Source organism: Oppia nitens, unplaced genomic scaffold, assembly GCF_028296485.1.
Source record: "Oppia nitens isolate AA-2021 unplaced genomic scaffold, nextdenovo-longstitch-racon4-pilon3 scaffold5_pilon_pilon_pilon, whole genome shotgun sequence".
NCBI lineage: Eukaryota > Metazoa > Arthropoda > Arachnida > Sarcoptiformes > Oppiidae > Oppia > Oppia nitens.
The window spans coordinates 957684-972345 of record NW_026533243.1 but is presented as its reverse complement, the minus strand read 5'-3'; the positions used below and the strand labels follow the sequence as shown (position 1 = coordinate 972345).

General features: G+C 21.5%; 1 protein-coding gene across 1 annotated transcript; it reads right to left on the bottom strand.

Annotated features, from left to right (window-relative positions):
* Positions 1–2222: 2222 nt before the first annotated feature.
* On the bottom strand, positions 2223–3789 carry LOC128961108 (uncharacterized). The gene is made up of 3 exons (XM_054307314.1): positions 3765–3789; positions 3201–3560; positions 2223–3130 (listed from the first exon to the last, which is right to left on the bottom strand). Exons 1-3 carry the CDS (start codon positions 3787–3789, stop codon positions 2223–2225), a joined length of 1293 nt encoding a protein of 430 aa, XP_054163289.1.
* Between the last annotated feature and the right edge of the window lie 10873 nt (positions 3790–14662).

Here is a 14662-nt window from a genome sequence, read left to right as displayed (position 1 = left end):
CATTGAACAAAATATATGGCAGATTCTAACTAACAAAAAAAACTAATAAATTTTGATAAATGACTTGTATTTAATAAAAAAAATTCAAATAATTTAAATGTACTGTACTGTATGCTCAATTAAATTATACATACAGTAATCTATTTAAAAATAATACGTATAGAAATTTATTATATATTATACATTTAATTATTATTTTTGTGTTTGTTTGAAAAAAAATAAATAGTAATTCACATTTAATTTGAATTGCAAACACGTTTAACTCACTCATATAGTGATCTTGTTTTATATATACTGTATATATAGTATTTATATATTTGTGTGTTTGTGATATATATATATAAAATATAATTTTGAAATAAAAATCAAAAAATTATTCTATACATATATAAATTTATATGTGTTATATTTATAATATATAAATATATATTCATTTTGCAATATTATAATAATAATGATAATAATATTTCAGACCTCAAAAAAGTTTTTTAACTCTCCAGTTATACAAAATTAGACTTTTATTTATATAACTATAACTATATAYATATATATATATGTTTTAATAATGATATACTTACTATTTATATAATTGTAATTTTTCAATGCATATGTATTGTTATTGTTGATTATTATTATTATTTATTGATAATAATAAACAGCATCAAAAAATTAAAACATACAGAAAAAAGCTATAACTAAAATGATATAATAATTATAATAAAAAGTAAATTAAAAAATTAAATTTACTTTACCTATAAAACAATTTTGAATAATATAACAATTATTTCATGTGTAAAAATAAAAAATAAATATCATAAAGATATGCAATTACTCTAATAAATTGATTACAATTAAAATATATGATTATTATTCAAATGCTATTTTCAAGTGTATTGTTATTCAATTTTCAAGTTTTATTATTTTTCAGTAGTTTTTTTTGTTTATTTGTCTGTATAACACATTTTGCTTTATTATTTTGTTATATAGTGTTTTGTTTGGTTAAGTTTAACAAAAAATAATTTATATTTTTTTATTATATTATACATTACGGTATATACTATATAGCATATAGTAATAAATACACTAAAAATAAATATATTGTATAATAATATCTTCAATAAAAAAGTATTGACAAATAATAATAATAATAACTATTATTATTATTTACAACTTTTTTATTTCTAATTTATAATTGATAAATTATTTTACGTTTCTAAAATAATAAATTATAAAAATATTTAAAAAATATTATTAGACAATAATATCAAGTTCAATGATTTAAAAACTATAAATTACTGATAAATAGGTTTATGAGACAATTATAAAAATTTAAATTTTTAATATAATTATCAAATATATCAGTAAATAATTGTCTAATAATATGACATCAAAATTACGTTTATTGAAATTTTTATTAATAAATTTTTACAACCATTTAGTTTGAAATATATGATAATTAATAATTAAAAATTGTTATGTTATATTGATTTTTAGAAAAATAGAAAAAAATGAAAGATTTGTTACAAAATATTTTTTATAGGTTTTTAAAAATATATAAATATATAATTTAAAAGTTAAAAAATTAGCAGTTTTTTTTAGAAAATTTCAAAATAAATCTATAAAATACACACCTATTAACAAATTATACTAAAATTGATGGCACATTATAAAAAAAATGAATAATAATAATAATAAATTATAAATAAAAGTATATTAATAGAAATCGTTGTTTAAAACATTTTACAAAATAATATATATTAATATAAATATAAATTGGATAATAAAATACAAGAAAAATGATAATAAAAAAATGATTTTTCAAATCTTACATATTATATCATTGTTACACCTAATTGAGGGCAATCTCGATATTATTTAAACATTATTATTTTATTATATATATATTGTATATTTATTATACTGTTATATTCTATATAATATTAACCTATAATAATGTGTTTTTTAAATAAAAAAATATAATAATTTATTGTTAAAAAATATAATGATTGATTTTGTTGGCGTTACCATTATCATCATTATTATTATTATTATGCTAACTATGAGTTAATAACAATAATATATATACTAAACTGCTATAAAAACAATTTATAATAAAATTAACTGAATTGAAAAAATAATATATATTGTATTGTTATTAGAATATTAATGATTTTATTATTATTATTATTATTATTATTATTAATTATTAATATTTAAAATATTTATGACTTAATTTTGATGGCATTTTTCTTGATGTGTCTCCACGAGTCTTTTCTGGACTCATGAGGTCGAAACCATTTATTATAGACATAAAATTTGTGACTTTTATGACATTTGACCCCTTCAAGTGGCTGACAGCTACCTGTTTGCTGATTGAACGCCTTATTTGGGTCACAGTATAACTGATAGTCTTTTAGTTTTCCTTTTGTTAGGGGAATGCATACGTGAAACATACGACAGTCGGCTTCAGGATCGGCGTATGCAATGCCGGGCACTTTGTCCTCGCAGTTGAATGATGTTATTATATGAGAAGCCGATAGAAAGTCAAAAGGCGACGGAAGTTGACCTTTACGTCGGGCGGGTGATGTAGTGTCACGTTTGCTACGGGCGGCACCAGCAGCTCCTGCAGCTGGTTGGACACCACTGACAGGTCGATTAAGTGCCGGCAAAGTTTCATTTGGTAACGGATAGTCAACATATTCGTATTCATATTCTACGGGTGCCGCAGCCGGTTGTGCTGGAGAATGCGGTTGCGGGGCAGCCGGTGCTGGTGTGACGGGAGCTGCTACAGGTTGTTGTGGTTGCGGTACAAACTGACTGCGTCTGGATGTCAGAGATGTTGGAGCAGCTGGTGCTGCGTTAGGCGTTGCCTGTATGGCAGGTCTAATGGGTTGAAGCCGGTCTCTTTGGATCTGTGGTCTCACCTGAGGCGCTGGCGATCTCGATTGAGGTTGCGGTGCTGCCTGAGGAGGACTGGGATGTGCCGGTGGTGGTGGTTGGGCTGGTCTGACGTTTTGTTGCTGTTTACGCCACGGCTGTAATGGCGTCGGTCGGTAGTGTTCTTCCTGGCCTTTGCTGTCGATATTTCCGTGAACGGCATCATAGAATCGCTCCGATAGTTGACAATAGACTACATATACAGTTCCCCACCATTTAGTTATCAATATTAGTAGTAGAAATAATACTAAATATATAAATACCTTGCTCGTGCGACGCGCACACACGTGTCGATTGGCTAAATATTGTGCCGTTAGGACAGGCAAAGCTCTGGGGACTTAGACCACCTCTTTCGTTAGCTATGCAAACATAGTAGACGGCGCACTTGGTCTCCGGGTCGGCGTAGTACTGGCCGGCCTGTTTGTCTGCACAGGTGAACTTGGTTTTCGGGTGTGTATAAACGTTGACAAACACAGGCACATCCCGGGAACCGGGAGCCTGAATTCCTGATATGTCGTCATCGTAGTCAATGTTGGCGTTATTGTTGTTGTTATTGGTGTTAACGGTTTGTGGGGGCCGTTGGGTCCATACAAGTGTTACACCCAATAGAGCGAAACAAAAAGCTATGAATAATAAGAGTAATAATTATATATAGAATAATCACATATTTATGAAATTTTTTAATTATATATTTCAATATTAAATTACAATAAATTATTTRACAATTTATTTATATAATCACTAGAAAAGAAAATTGCATTGCAATTACATTGCAAATGTRAAAAAATTAATTAAKTAATTAATTAACAAAAAAAATATATTAATACCTCTTAGAAAGTAATATTCAATCATTATTTCTGGTAATATAAYAAATTCACTGTTAAACTAAATTATTGTTTGGTCGACTAACTATACAATAAAAAAATGGACAGTTGTTGGAGCAATATAGACAACTTTCCTCTTGAATAGATAGAGATAGGATAGGATAGGGAGACAAATCACACGGCAATGGCTGACAACTAAAACTTTTAATGATTTTTTAGTGTATATAATCGCACACCAAAAAAAAAATCAGTCCGAAAAATGAGGAAAAGAAACTTTTTTTACATTTAGAGGAATAGTAGTAATTGAAACAACAAAAATAATAATAAAATCGGTGCACAGGTTAGGGCACTGGGAGCTCTCAAGGAACGACAGCTTAAACTAATGGGGTTCAAAGTCTCTCTCTATCTCACCAAAAAAACTTAATTTTTTTCAAAAGTAATATCTCTCTCAATACGTGTGCACACACTTAAGGTCGGAGATATTTTTATGAAACTAAACTGTGATTTTGTAATTTTGTAATTTCTAAGAAACCAAATGTTAATCACTTTTTTCATATATATATTTTATATAAAAATACTAATAAAATATATACAGTATATGTGTGTTTTATAGATAGACACCCAATATTGGCACCCAATCTGACTGTATTGGCAATGCCTCCCAATATTGGATGCCTGCGGAGTAATGCCTGTTCAATAAAGTAACAACAAAAACAATTATATTTATAAGGGAACTGTATGTTAAAAAACTGGTGTAACCATTGATGGATAGATTGTTAGCCAAATGATTAGCAAACACACCAAAAAAATTTTTTTAATCACCATTACAAACAAGTTATATATATAAAAAAGTGTATATATATATAAGTATATAAAATCGTAAAATTTATATATAAAATATAATTTTGGACTCATACACACAAAATGAGACCTCAATTTTACAAATTAGAGCACAAATATATATATATATATACAGTATATATATAAAGGGAGAGACCTTATTGAAGAAAATAAAGCTAACGGTCCTCACAGCCTAACACTAGTACTTTATTAATCCGATACACCAAAAAATGTATTAATAAACCATACGATTAGTTAGCATTTATAGTGTATATAATTAAATGATTTTATTGATCTCTTATTTTTTAGTGTGTGTGTGTGTATGTGTGTATGTATGTGTGTATGTATGTGTGTATGTATGTGTGTATGTATGTGTGTATGTATGTGTGTATGTGTGTATGTGTGTATGTGTGTATGTGTGTATGTGTGTATGTGTGTATGTGTGTATGTGTGTATGTGTGTATGTGTGTGTGTATGTGTGTGTGTGTATGTGTATGTGTGTATGTGTGTATGTGTGTATGTGTGTATGTGTGTATGTGTGTATGTATGTGTGTATGTATGTGTGTATTATGTGTGTWTGTGTGTGTTTGTGTTTGACATAACACTATTCCATGTATTAGTTATTTACAATAGTGTAAATGCTTGTTATTTTAAACTAGAAAAATTGATAAAAATAGAAATATATATTTTTAAACAAAAAAAATATTATTTTTGATTATAATTGACCTGGGAGGGGTGACTTAAAATATACTTTTTTAAAAACCTAAAAAATTGATTGACTTGTTTATACTATGAACTTCATAGTACAATATTATATGATAGATAATTGGTATCAATTTACTCGAAAAAAATAATTTTTTAAAAACAATTTATTTTATCACTTAATTTATCAAAATAAACAAATTAAGCTACCTTAGATTTAAATTGTAAACTACAAATTAATAAAAAAAACTAATGTTTATAAATATTTTATAATTATATATTACTTTATTAATGTTAGTAATAATGTTAGTAATGACATCTAAAAAATAATGATATTTAGTAATATCAATTTTTTTCTTAATGACCATCAATTTTAAGTTATCAAATAGTATACAGTATATACAATACAGTGTATATAATAAATATATATTTTTAAATTATCAAAATTAAATTACAGTATTATTTCTCAATAAATAAATAAATAACTGTTACTCGAAATAATTAGCTAATAGTGTAATATATATATATATATATATATATATATATATTAGATATTTGATGCAAACAATTTTTTTTGTTATCATTATTGTTATAATATTTAAGAAATTATTATTTTGTTTCACTGAACTTATGGCATACAAAATGTTTTTTTCTTGAATAGACTTACAATTATATCATACAAATATAATGTATTATTTTATATATTTTGTTGTTTATTTGTTTGTTATGTAATCCCAATTGTTTCTTCTCTCTYTCTCTCTCTCTCTCTCTCTCTCTCTCTCTCTCTCTCTCTCTCTCTCTCTCTCTCTCTCTCTCTCTCTTTCTTTCTCTCTCTCTCTCTCTCTCTCTCTCTCTCTCTCTCTCTTTMTTTATTCCTCTATCTACTGGTGAATCACGAAATATTTAATTTAAAAAAAATATTTTTATTTTATTTGTGAGGCCTTAATCATGATTTAAAAATGGGTTTTTTAAGTTAATTATAACAACAGTGTATTACCGTTTTGTTTGTAAATAATAATATATTATTTAAAATAACAATAAAAATTATATTTTTATTATTAATTATTATTACTTTATTGTATATATGTATTAATATAWTGTGTTGCCATAATTGCTACTTTTAATAATAGTATTATTGCAAAACTATTAATTATAAAACAAATAAATAAATTTTATTATTTATTTGTTTTTTGTGTTTATTTTTAAAGATCTCACCGTTGATTAGGAAAACATTTGAGAAATTGTTAAAAGTTTTAGTTTTAGTTTTTTATTAATTGTATTTTTAAAGATATTTTTGATTAAAAAAATGTAATTTCATTATTAATGTTATAATTAGTTATATATATAAATACTATATATTTTTATAAGAAAAAATGAATTATTAAATAAATAAACAAATAAAGGAAAATCAAATAAATTATAATAATTTCTCTCTCTCTCTCTCATCTATTTATTAGTTTTTAATTATTAAAAAATAAACAATAATTTTATATAATATTTTTTAGATGCCATAATATAATGGTATTTTTTTGTCTATAAATTGCATTATAATTATTCTCTAAGAGACATATTTATTATTATATTATATTTATAATTATTAAAAATAAATAACCTTTAATTAATAATTTTTTATTTTTGAAAAAATATAATTTAATATCTTTTTAATAATATACTTTCAGTGAGAAACTTTTGGTCTAATCTATATAATTGTATTTTAAAATTATTATTATTTGTATTTTTTCTTTAACTAATTAAAATAAAAGATATATTATAAGTAAACATTAGTCAAGCAAATAGCATATATTTAATTTTTATTTTTCACTGACATTATGTTGTTATATACTGTATATACGTATTGTAATACTTGTTGATTAACTAGAAAATAGTTAACTGAAGTTGTATTTAATTATTGAAACACTTGATTATTATTAAAGTTTATATTAAAAAAAAGTCGGAAGTGTTGTTTAAATAATGATAACAATTATTATATGAATACATAAAWTGTTTTTAATTTATTACACGAATTAGTTTTTATATGTAATCATACATAAACTGATGTCCAAAAACTGATTAAATTAATTTTTATTTTAAAAACATAAAGTTCATAACATTATTACATGTATAATGTTTATTACATTGATGTCACATAATAGTAATTTGTTTGATAAAACAAAAATGAAAATAAAACTAACTAAAAAAATTAAGATTATTATTTCCCATAAAATTATATAGTTTAATATATTATAATTAAGATTCAATTAGTTTAATTCAAAAACATAGTGATTATAAATTTTACATTATATGTTACCAGTTATTAAATTATTGTATATTTTAATAATTATTTYACTATAATTTTATGTACTATAATACGGTAGTATATTTTTAAAAAAAAATCAAATACAAATAATTTAGTTAATACTAATATTTAAATTTTTTATTGTCCACAATAAACTAATATAGTTTTTAAAAATAGTTTTAATAACATATTTATTATTATTAAAAATATTATAAAAATATTTTTGATGAAAGTTTAAATTATGTCATCAAAAGCAGTAAATAATCAATAAGTTAAGTGAAATTCTCTCTCTCTCTCTCTCTCTCTCTYTCTCTCTCTCTCTCTCTCTCTCTCTCTCTGTGTGTGTGTGTGTGTGTGTGTGTGTGTGTGTGTGTGTGTGTGTGAGTGAGWGAGTGAGTGTTAATAATATTAAAAATTAATTTAGTCTTATATAAAAAACTAACGGTGCATTTCATTGAGCACACATGCAATTTTCATTGATACAAAATTTTATTTATTTATTTATTTTAAATCTATTAATACTTAAATATTATACATTATTTATTGAGAATTTTCCCCCCAAAAAAAATATATATTTTAATTTACTATAAAATCAGGAAATTTGCTAAAACTAAAATTGTATTATTATTTATTTAACAATTTTTTCTCGTGTAGTATTAGTTATAATCTTAAAAAATTGTTTGATTGATTGAAAAGCGATTAATTGCAATATTTATAGACATAACTTAAGTAAGGCATAACTGGTAACAAAAAAATATCTGCGATTAGATTATTGACTCTTTAATTATTATGTGTCTCATTAGACAAGTGATTGAAAATTATATAATTTATTTTAAATTAACAGTACATGTGATCTAAATTATGACTTATTTGCTAAATATTTGAATATTAATAATAGATTTGTAATCTAATAGCTTAACCATTAATTATGCCATTGATTGTTAAAATAATTATAAAAAAATATTATTATCGCATTATTAATTTTAGATATGATTAAAATAATAATAAATTATATATCTAAACAATTACTATATTAAGCAGTAAATTAATATCATTTTAATTATTTTATATTAAATATAGATATATATAATTTAGAAAAATATATTTATAATAAATTAATTTTTTTCTGGCATTTTAATTAAAAACAAATATAAATGATTAATAATTATATAGATATATAGATTAATATTTAATATATTTGTAATAAATTTGTACTTAACTATAAGTTATTAGATAACAAATAATAAATTGTAAAAATAATTATTAATAAAATATATATTTATGTAATTAATTGACWATTTAAAAAAATATATAATTATTAAAATACTATTAAATGTTTTAGATATTGTTATATAATATAACAAGTTTGTCATTAGTTGTTAAACTGAAAATAAATCATTTATTTTGGATATAATCATAAAGTTTATTATGATTTTAAAGCTATCTATTAAGTCAATTGTGATATAGATAAAATTTTTGGATAAAATACAATTGTTTTTTTGTCACGAATTTTACAAACTTTAACACAATCTAAATGTATGTCTYTTTTTCCTAAAAAAAACAAAATTATTTAATTTTTTTATAAAATAAATTTGTTACCATTATATAAACAATTATATATACTGTATTATATATACTGTATGTATGTGTGATTGTTTATTATAATAAAATTTTAAATCCCATTTTCAGGTTTGTATCTTTAATTTGTATCTCAATTTAAACGGTTTATTATTATCATTTTACTATAGAGTTGTTTTAGACAATTGTTGAATAAACTATTATTTTTGTTGTTGTTATATATTTATTAAAATAATTGGTCATAAAAATGTGTCTCAAAATTTTTTTGAATTTTACTACCAAAAAAAATAAATAATATATACAAACAAAATAATATATTGACCTCTCATACAAATTGTTTAAAAAAAAGTCGGACATAATTTAAGCAAATCTATCAAATAAAAAATCAGTAATAATTATATATTTCACATAAACATACATTCATAACAATATCATATTTTATAATCACTGCTAAATTAACATTTTAAATATCAAGTATAATGTCATGTATTAACATAATAAATGTTTTTCAAACAGAGAGAGAGAGAGAGAGAGAGAGAGAGAGAGAGAGAGAGAGAGAGAGAGAGAGAAAGAGAGAACACAGTTATCTACTCAACAAAAAAGTGCCGATAAATGTTAGACCAGTTAGACTACGAAGAGATTAAGAAAAATAAATATAATATTTATTGTATGAAAAATGACACAAATTATAACAATTCATATTATTATTATTAATATTAAACGACTTAAATAATATTTAAATTTTTTTTGATATAATAATACAAACAATATATATATATGGTATATAAAAATAAGTAAAAAGTTTTGATCCGTTATTGTAATGAGATTTAGGTCGACACACACATACATACCATAAAAATGCTATTTTATTCTACAATATCTCTAACATCTTAGAAAAAATATGCAAATATTTCTCTTAATTTTTTTTTGTCAATTATTAGCTATATTTGAATAATACATCTATAAAAATACATTACATTTCTCAATGTGTGATATCAGTATGTTTTTTTTAAATGTGTATAATATATATGTCTTAATTTTGTATTCATAGCACGGGTGGTGGTGTGTGGGTTCAGTTAATAGAGTTATAAACTCCAAGCTTATCATATTATCTGAACAATATATATATATATATATATATATATATATTTATAAATTTTTAATAGACCACATGTCAATTACAACAACAAAAAAGTACAATAATTGTATTGAAAAATATGTCAAATATTTTTTCMCCAAATTAAAAAAAATTACTATTAATTCTAAACAATAATTTGATTTAATGCCAAAATAATCTAATTATTATTATTTTTATTGATTTATTAATTGCCCACAAATTAATTCCTAAATAATTGACTATTTAATAGTAGTAAATACAGTATAATAATAAATATTTTATAACATTGATTATAGGCGTTAAGAATTTATTTAAAATTATTATTTTATAGTTATTACTATTAATTTTTTATTTTTTGAAACAAAAATTATTTAGTATTAAACTATTATTATTTTTTTTATTGAATATGTTAAGTATTTAGATTGAAAATTTTCTACATTTTTTTCAATTAATATAATATATGCCAATTTTAGTAACATTTATTATCTTWACAAACATGCAATTTTGCATATTAATATATATTTTATCAAATGTTATTATCTCTGATATGCAAAACACGATCTAAACTATATTTACAAAAAAAATATATTTATTAACCCAACAATTGGTTATCCATTATTTTTTATATAACACACTACTCGATTAGAGTTGCTAAATAATTTTTAATTAAACACTGGACATACTAAATAATTAAAAAAAATAAAATTGGACATTAAGTAAAATATTTTTTTGAAAAAATATGAGACAAAAAATGCTAATTTTTTTTATTTAAAAATTGTAATCTAATTTTGTTTAATGATTTTATATGTCATTTAATGTGTATTGTTCATCAAGTATGTAGTAAACGTTTAGCAACCCTACTCACCAGTGGCTGCCAAACCTTTATGTTTGTCAAACATATATAATATTAATTATATAATTATATTGATGATTTATAAAATATTAGTTTAAACTATGCCATTAAACAGAAACAAAAATAAAACAAAAAACAAATTTATAATTAGCAGAAAATAATTTGTTTATTAAAATTTATATATCGATTAGTAATAGTTTATTAATATACTATACATTATTTATGAAATATATATATTATCGCTAAATAAAATCTATTTTTTTTATTTTCAAATTAATTGCATTTTTTATATATATATGTAATTATATTATCTATTTTTGCTGTTCATTCAATATTGTTGTTTAAAAGCAATTATAGAAAATAATTAATCCATTATTTATCTCTCTCTCTCTCTCTCTCTCTCTCTCTCTCTCTCTCTCTCTCTCTCTCTCTTTCTCTCTCTCTCATTAATAATTTGTTATAAGATATCAATTTAATTATATATAAATATGATATTTAGTTAATATTTATATCTTATTTAGTTAATATATTTATATTTTATTTACATATATATATAACATATAAAAAATATTTAGCGCTAAACACTTTATTTAATAAAGTTTATTATAAGTGTATAAATTATTACTTATAATAAATATTTAATATTATTTATATAAATATGTTTGTGTTAATTGTCTATAAAAATAATAAGAACCTAATAATAGCGTATTTTCATAATTACATATTATTTAATTAATATTTAATATCTAGTATTAATAGAAAATTTTAATTTTTGGAAAATAACGTTAATTACCATAATTTATTAAATTGGTATTATTTGTTTTATTTCTATAGTAATTACAATATAATAATATATTTTTATACCTTAAAACACAAAATTATAAAAATTAAGTAAAAAATTATTTAAACAATAGCTATTTATATTATATTATACTGAACTTACTGTAATTTTATTGATATTATATAAAGTATTGCAAAAATTATTCAAATCATTGTATTTTCAAACATGTTGTATATAATTTAAAATAAAATTATAATAATTAAAAAATAATAAATAACTCTTAAAATATTGTTTAGCGATTTTAAAAAACTATTAATTTAGTAATTATTAGTAATAATTTATTAAGACTCATAATATATATATTTAGTTTAAAAATTATTAAAATATATGTAATTTTTAAACAGTATTATTGTAAAACAAAAAGAGATTATCATAATAATAATTTTAATTAAAATTTATAAATAAATAGCATATGTTTTGATTTTAATTTCTATTTAAAAATTTGATGACTAATATAAATATAATACACATAAATAACATACAATTTAATTTAAAATAGTAATATAGTGTATTCAGTATAATAAACTTATAGTTTGAAAATTAAGCTATTATTTTAAAATGACACGCTAAGTTATAAATAGTAAAAATTTAAAATTAAAACAAAATTATTAATTATAGTGTATAAACATATACTAAATAATCGTGATTTTATATATAAGATAAAAAAATAAAAATTTATTACTAATAAAAATTTTTTTTGATTAATATAAATATTTGTTAATTTAAAACTGTATGAAATTATCCAATAAATATATATTTATTTATTACTTAATAATACATAGATTTTTTATGATAAAATATTTTTTGTTTATAAAAACTACAAATTTTGTTATTAATTGTTTTTTATTATAGTTAAAGTGACAGTCAGTCATTGGTGTCAAACGTCAAACTTATTTATAAATTACATTATTGTTATGTACTGTAAATTACAATCTGTAATATACCACAGATTTTTTTGTGGCAAAAAAAACTATTATTAAATTTATTTATATTTATGAAAATCAATGAAATTCATAAATAACAATATTTAACACAAAACAAACCTAAATATATAACAAATTGTTTAGACAGTCATTAATGATATTATGATTATTGTAACTATTATTGTAATGACAAATGATTTTCGTATTTTAAGTAAAATAAAAACATTTATAAATTATATCAGTGCTCTACATATTCATAGCTAATATATATATATGTTATTATATTATATATATATCACTCACTCTCTCASCCACTCACTCACCCCCAACTCAATCCATTTATAATATAATACATATTTAATTTATCAAATATTTCACATGACTTTTACCACCAATTTTTTCCGCCACACAAACCAAAGTCAATGCCTATTTAAATATTAATATCCATTTTTGTTATACATTTATAGTATTGTATAAATTGTATATATATTTTTAAACACGACTTTTGATATAAATGTCTATTTATTATATAATACAATATGTTATACATACACACTATTTGTGTATTATAAATAAACATTAAATTTGAAAAAAATTATATATAAAAATCAATTTGAATTATAAAGCCCTACATGAATAGGTTATTCAACTTCTAATGTTTTAAATGTATATATTTTGGCAAACCTTGTATTATTAAAATTTATATTTATATTCAATTTTATATTATATTTAATACAAAGTTTATATCATTAATATAAATATATTATTTTTGGAGGGGAATCACAAAGAGTGAGTTAAAAAAATGATGTTTTAATAATAATAAAATATCAATAACTAAAATATCAATCAAAATTTTAACCGATCAAATAAATTGAAACATGTTATACATAATATTATCGATAGTAATCTATATACATATATAATGTAATATCATATTTATAAAATAGTGTAAAATTTTCCAATTAATTAATATTATAATTTATTTTGTTGTCAATAAACTTTTTAAAAATAAAATATTTATTATTAAAATGAATATTTCTAAATGTTTAATATAGAATCTGAACAATAATTAAATATTTTTTTTWTTATATAAACATGTTTTTTATAAAATTTATAGTAATTTAAATGCAATAATAAAAGAACAATAAAGAAAATTTTAAAATAAAACTTTCTTTTTTATGAACTAATAATAAAATAACTAATGACTGGTTTTTATGACTAATTGTAGATTTAATTGAATTGAAATATCTCTCTCTCTCTCTCTCTCTCTCTCTCTCTCTCTCTCTCTCTCTCTCTCTCTCTCTCTCTCTCTCTCTCTCTCTCTCTCTCTCTCTCTCTGAGTGTCTTGAGAAGAGAGAGAGAGAGAGAGAGAGAGAGAGAGAGAGCAAAAAATGTTACATAAAAACGTGATATATTTAAATAATTCACCAAAAAAATTATATAAATATTCAATTAGTTTTTGTGGTAATACTCTGTTACCCCCAAAAAAAACATACACCACTATCACTCATGACATACAAATTGAGGACATTAGGGATTAAACCAAAACCAAGTGTTATATATAATATTTTTATAGTTAACAAAACGTTTCACCACTTATTTTTAGATACATTTTCTTTCCCCACATAAATTCCAAACTATTTTTGACTATATTATACATATTCATACCGTTCCCTTTGCTTTGGGATATTGACATTCACACACACACACACACACACACACACACTATATATATATATATACATGTCTGC

Excerpts from the sequence above, each read along its gene's own strand:
- LOC128961108 (XM_054307314.1), bottom strand. The coding sequence starts at position 3,789 with ATGATTGAATATTACTTTCTAAGAG. Across the intron at positions 3,561-3,764 it reads TGAATATTACTTTCTAAGAG|CTTTTTGTTTCGCTCTATTG; the intron begins GTATTAATATAT and ends TATTATTCATAG. Across the intron at positions 3,131-3,200 it reads GTGCGCGTCGCACGAGCAAG|TCTATTGTCAACTATCGGAG; the intron begins GTATTTATATAT and ends CTGTATATGTAG.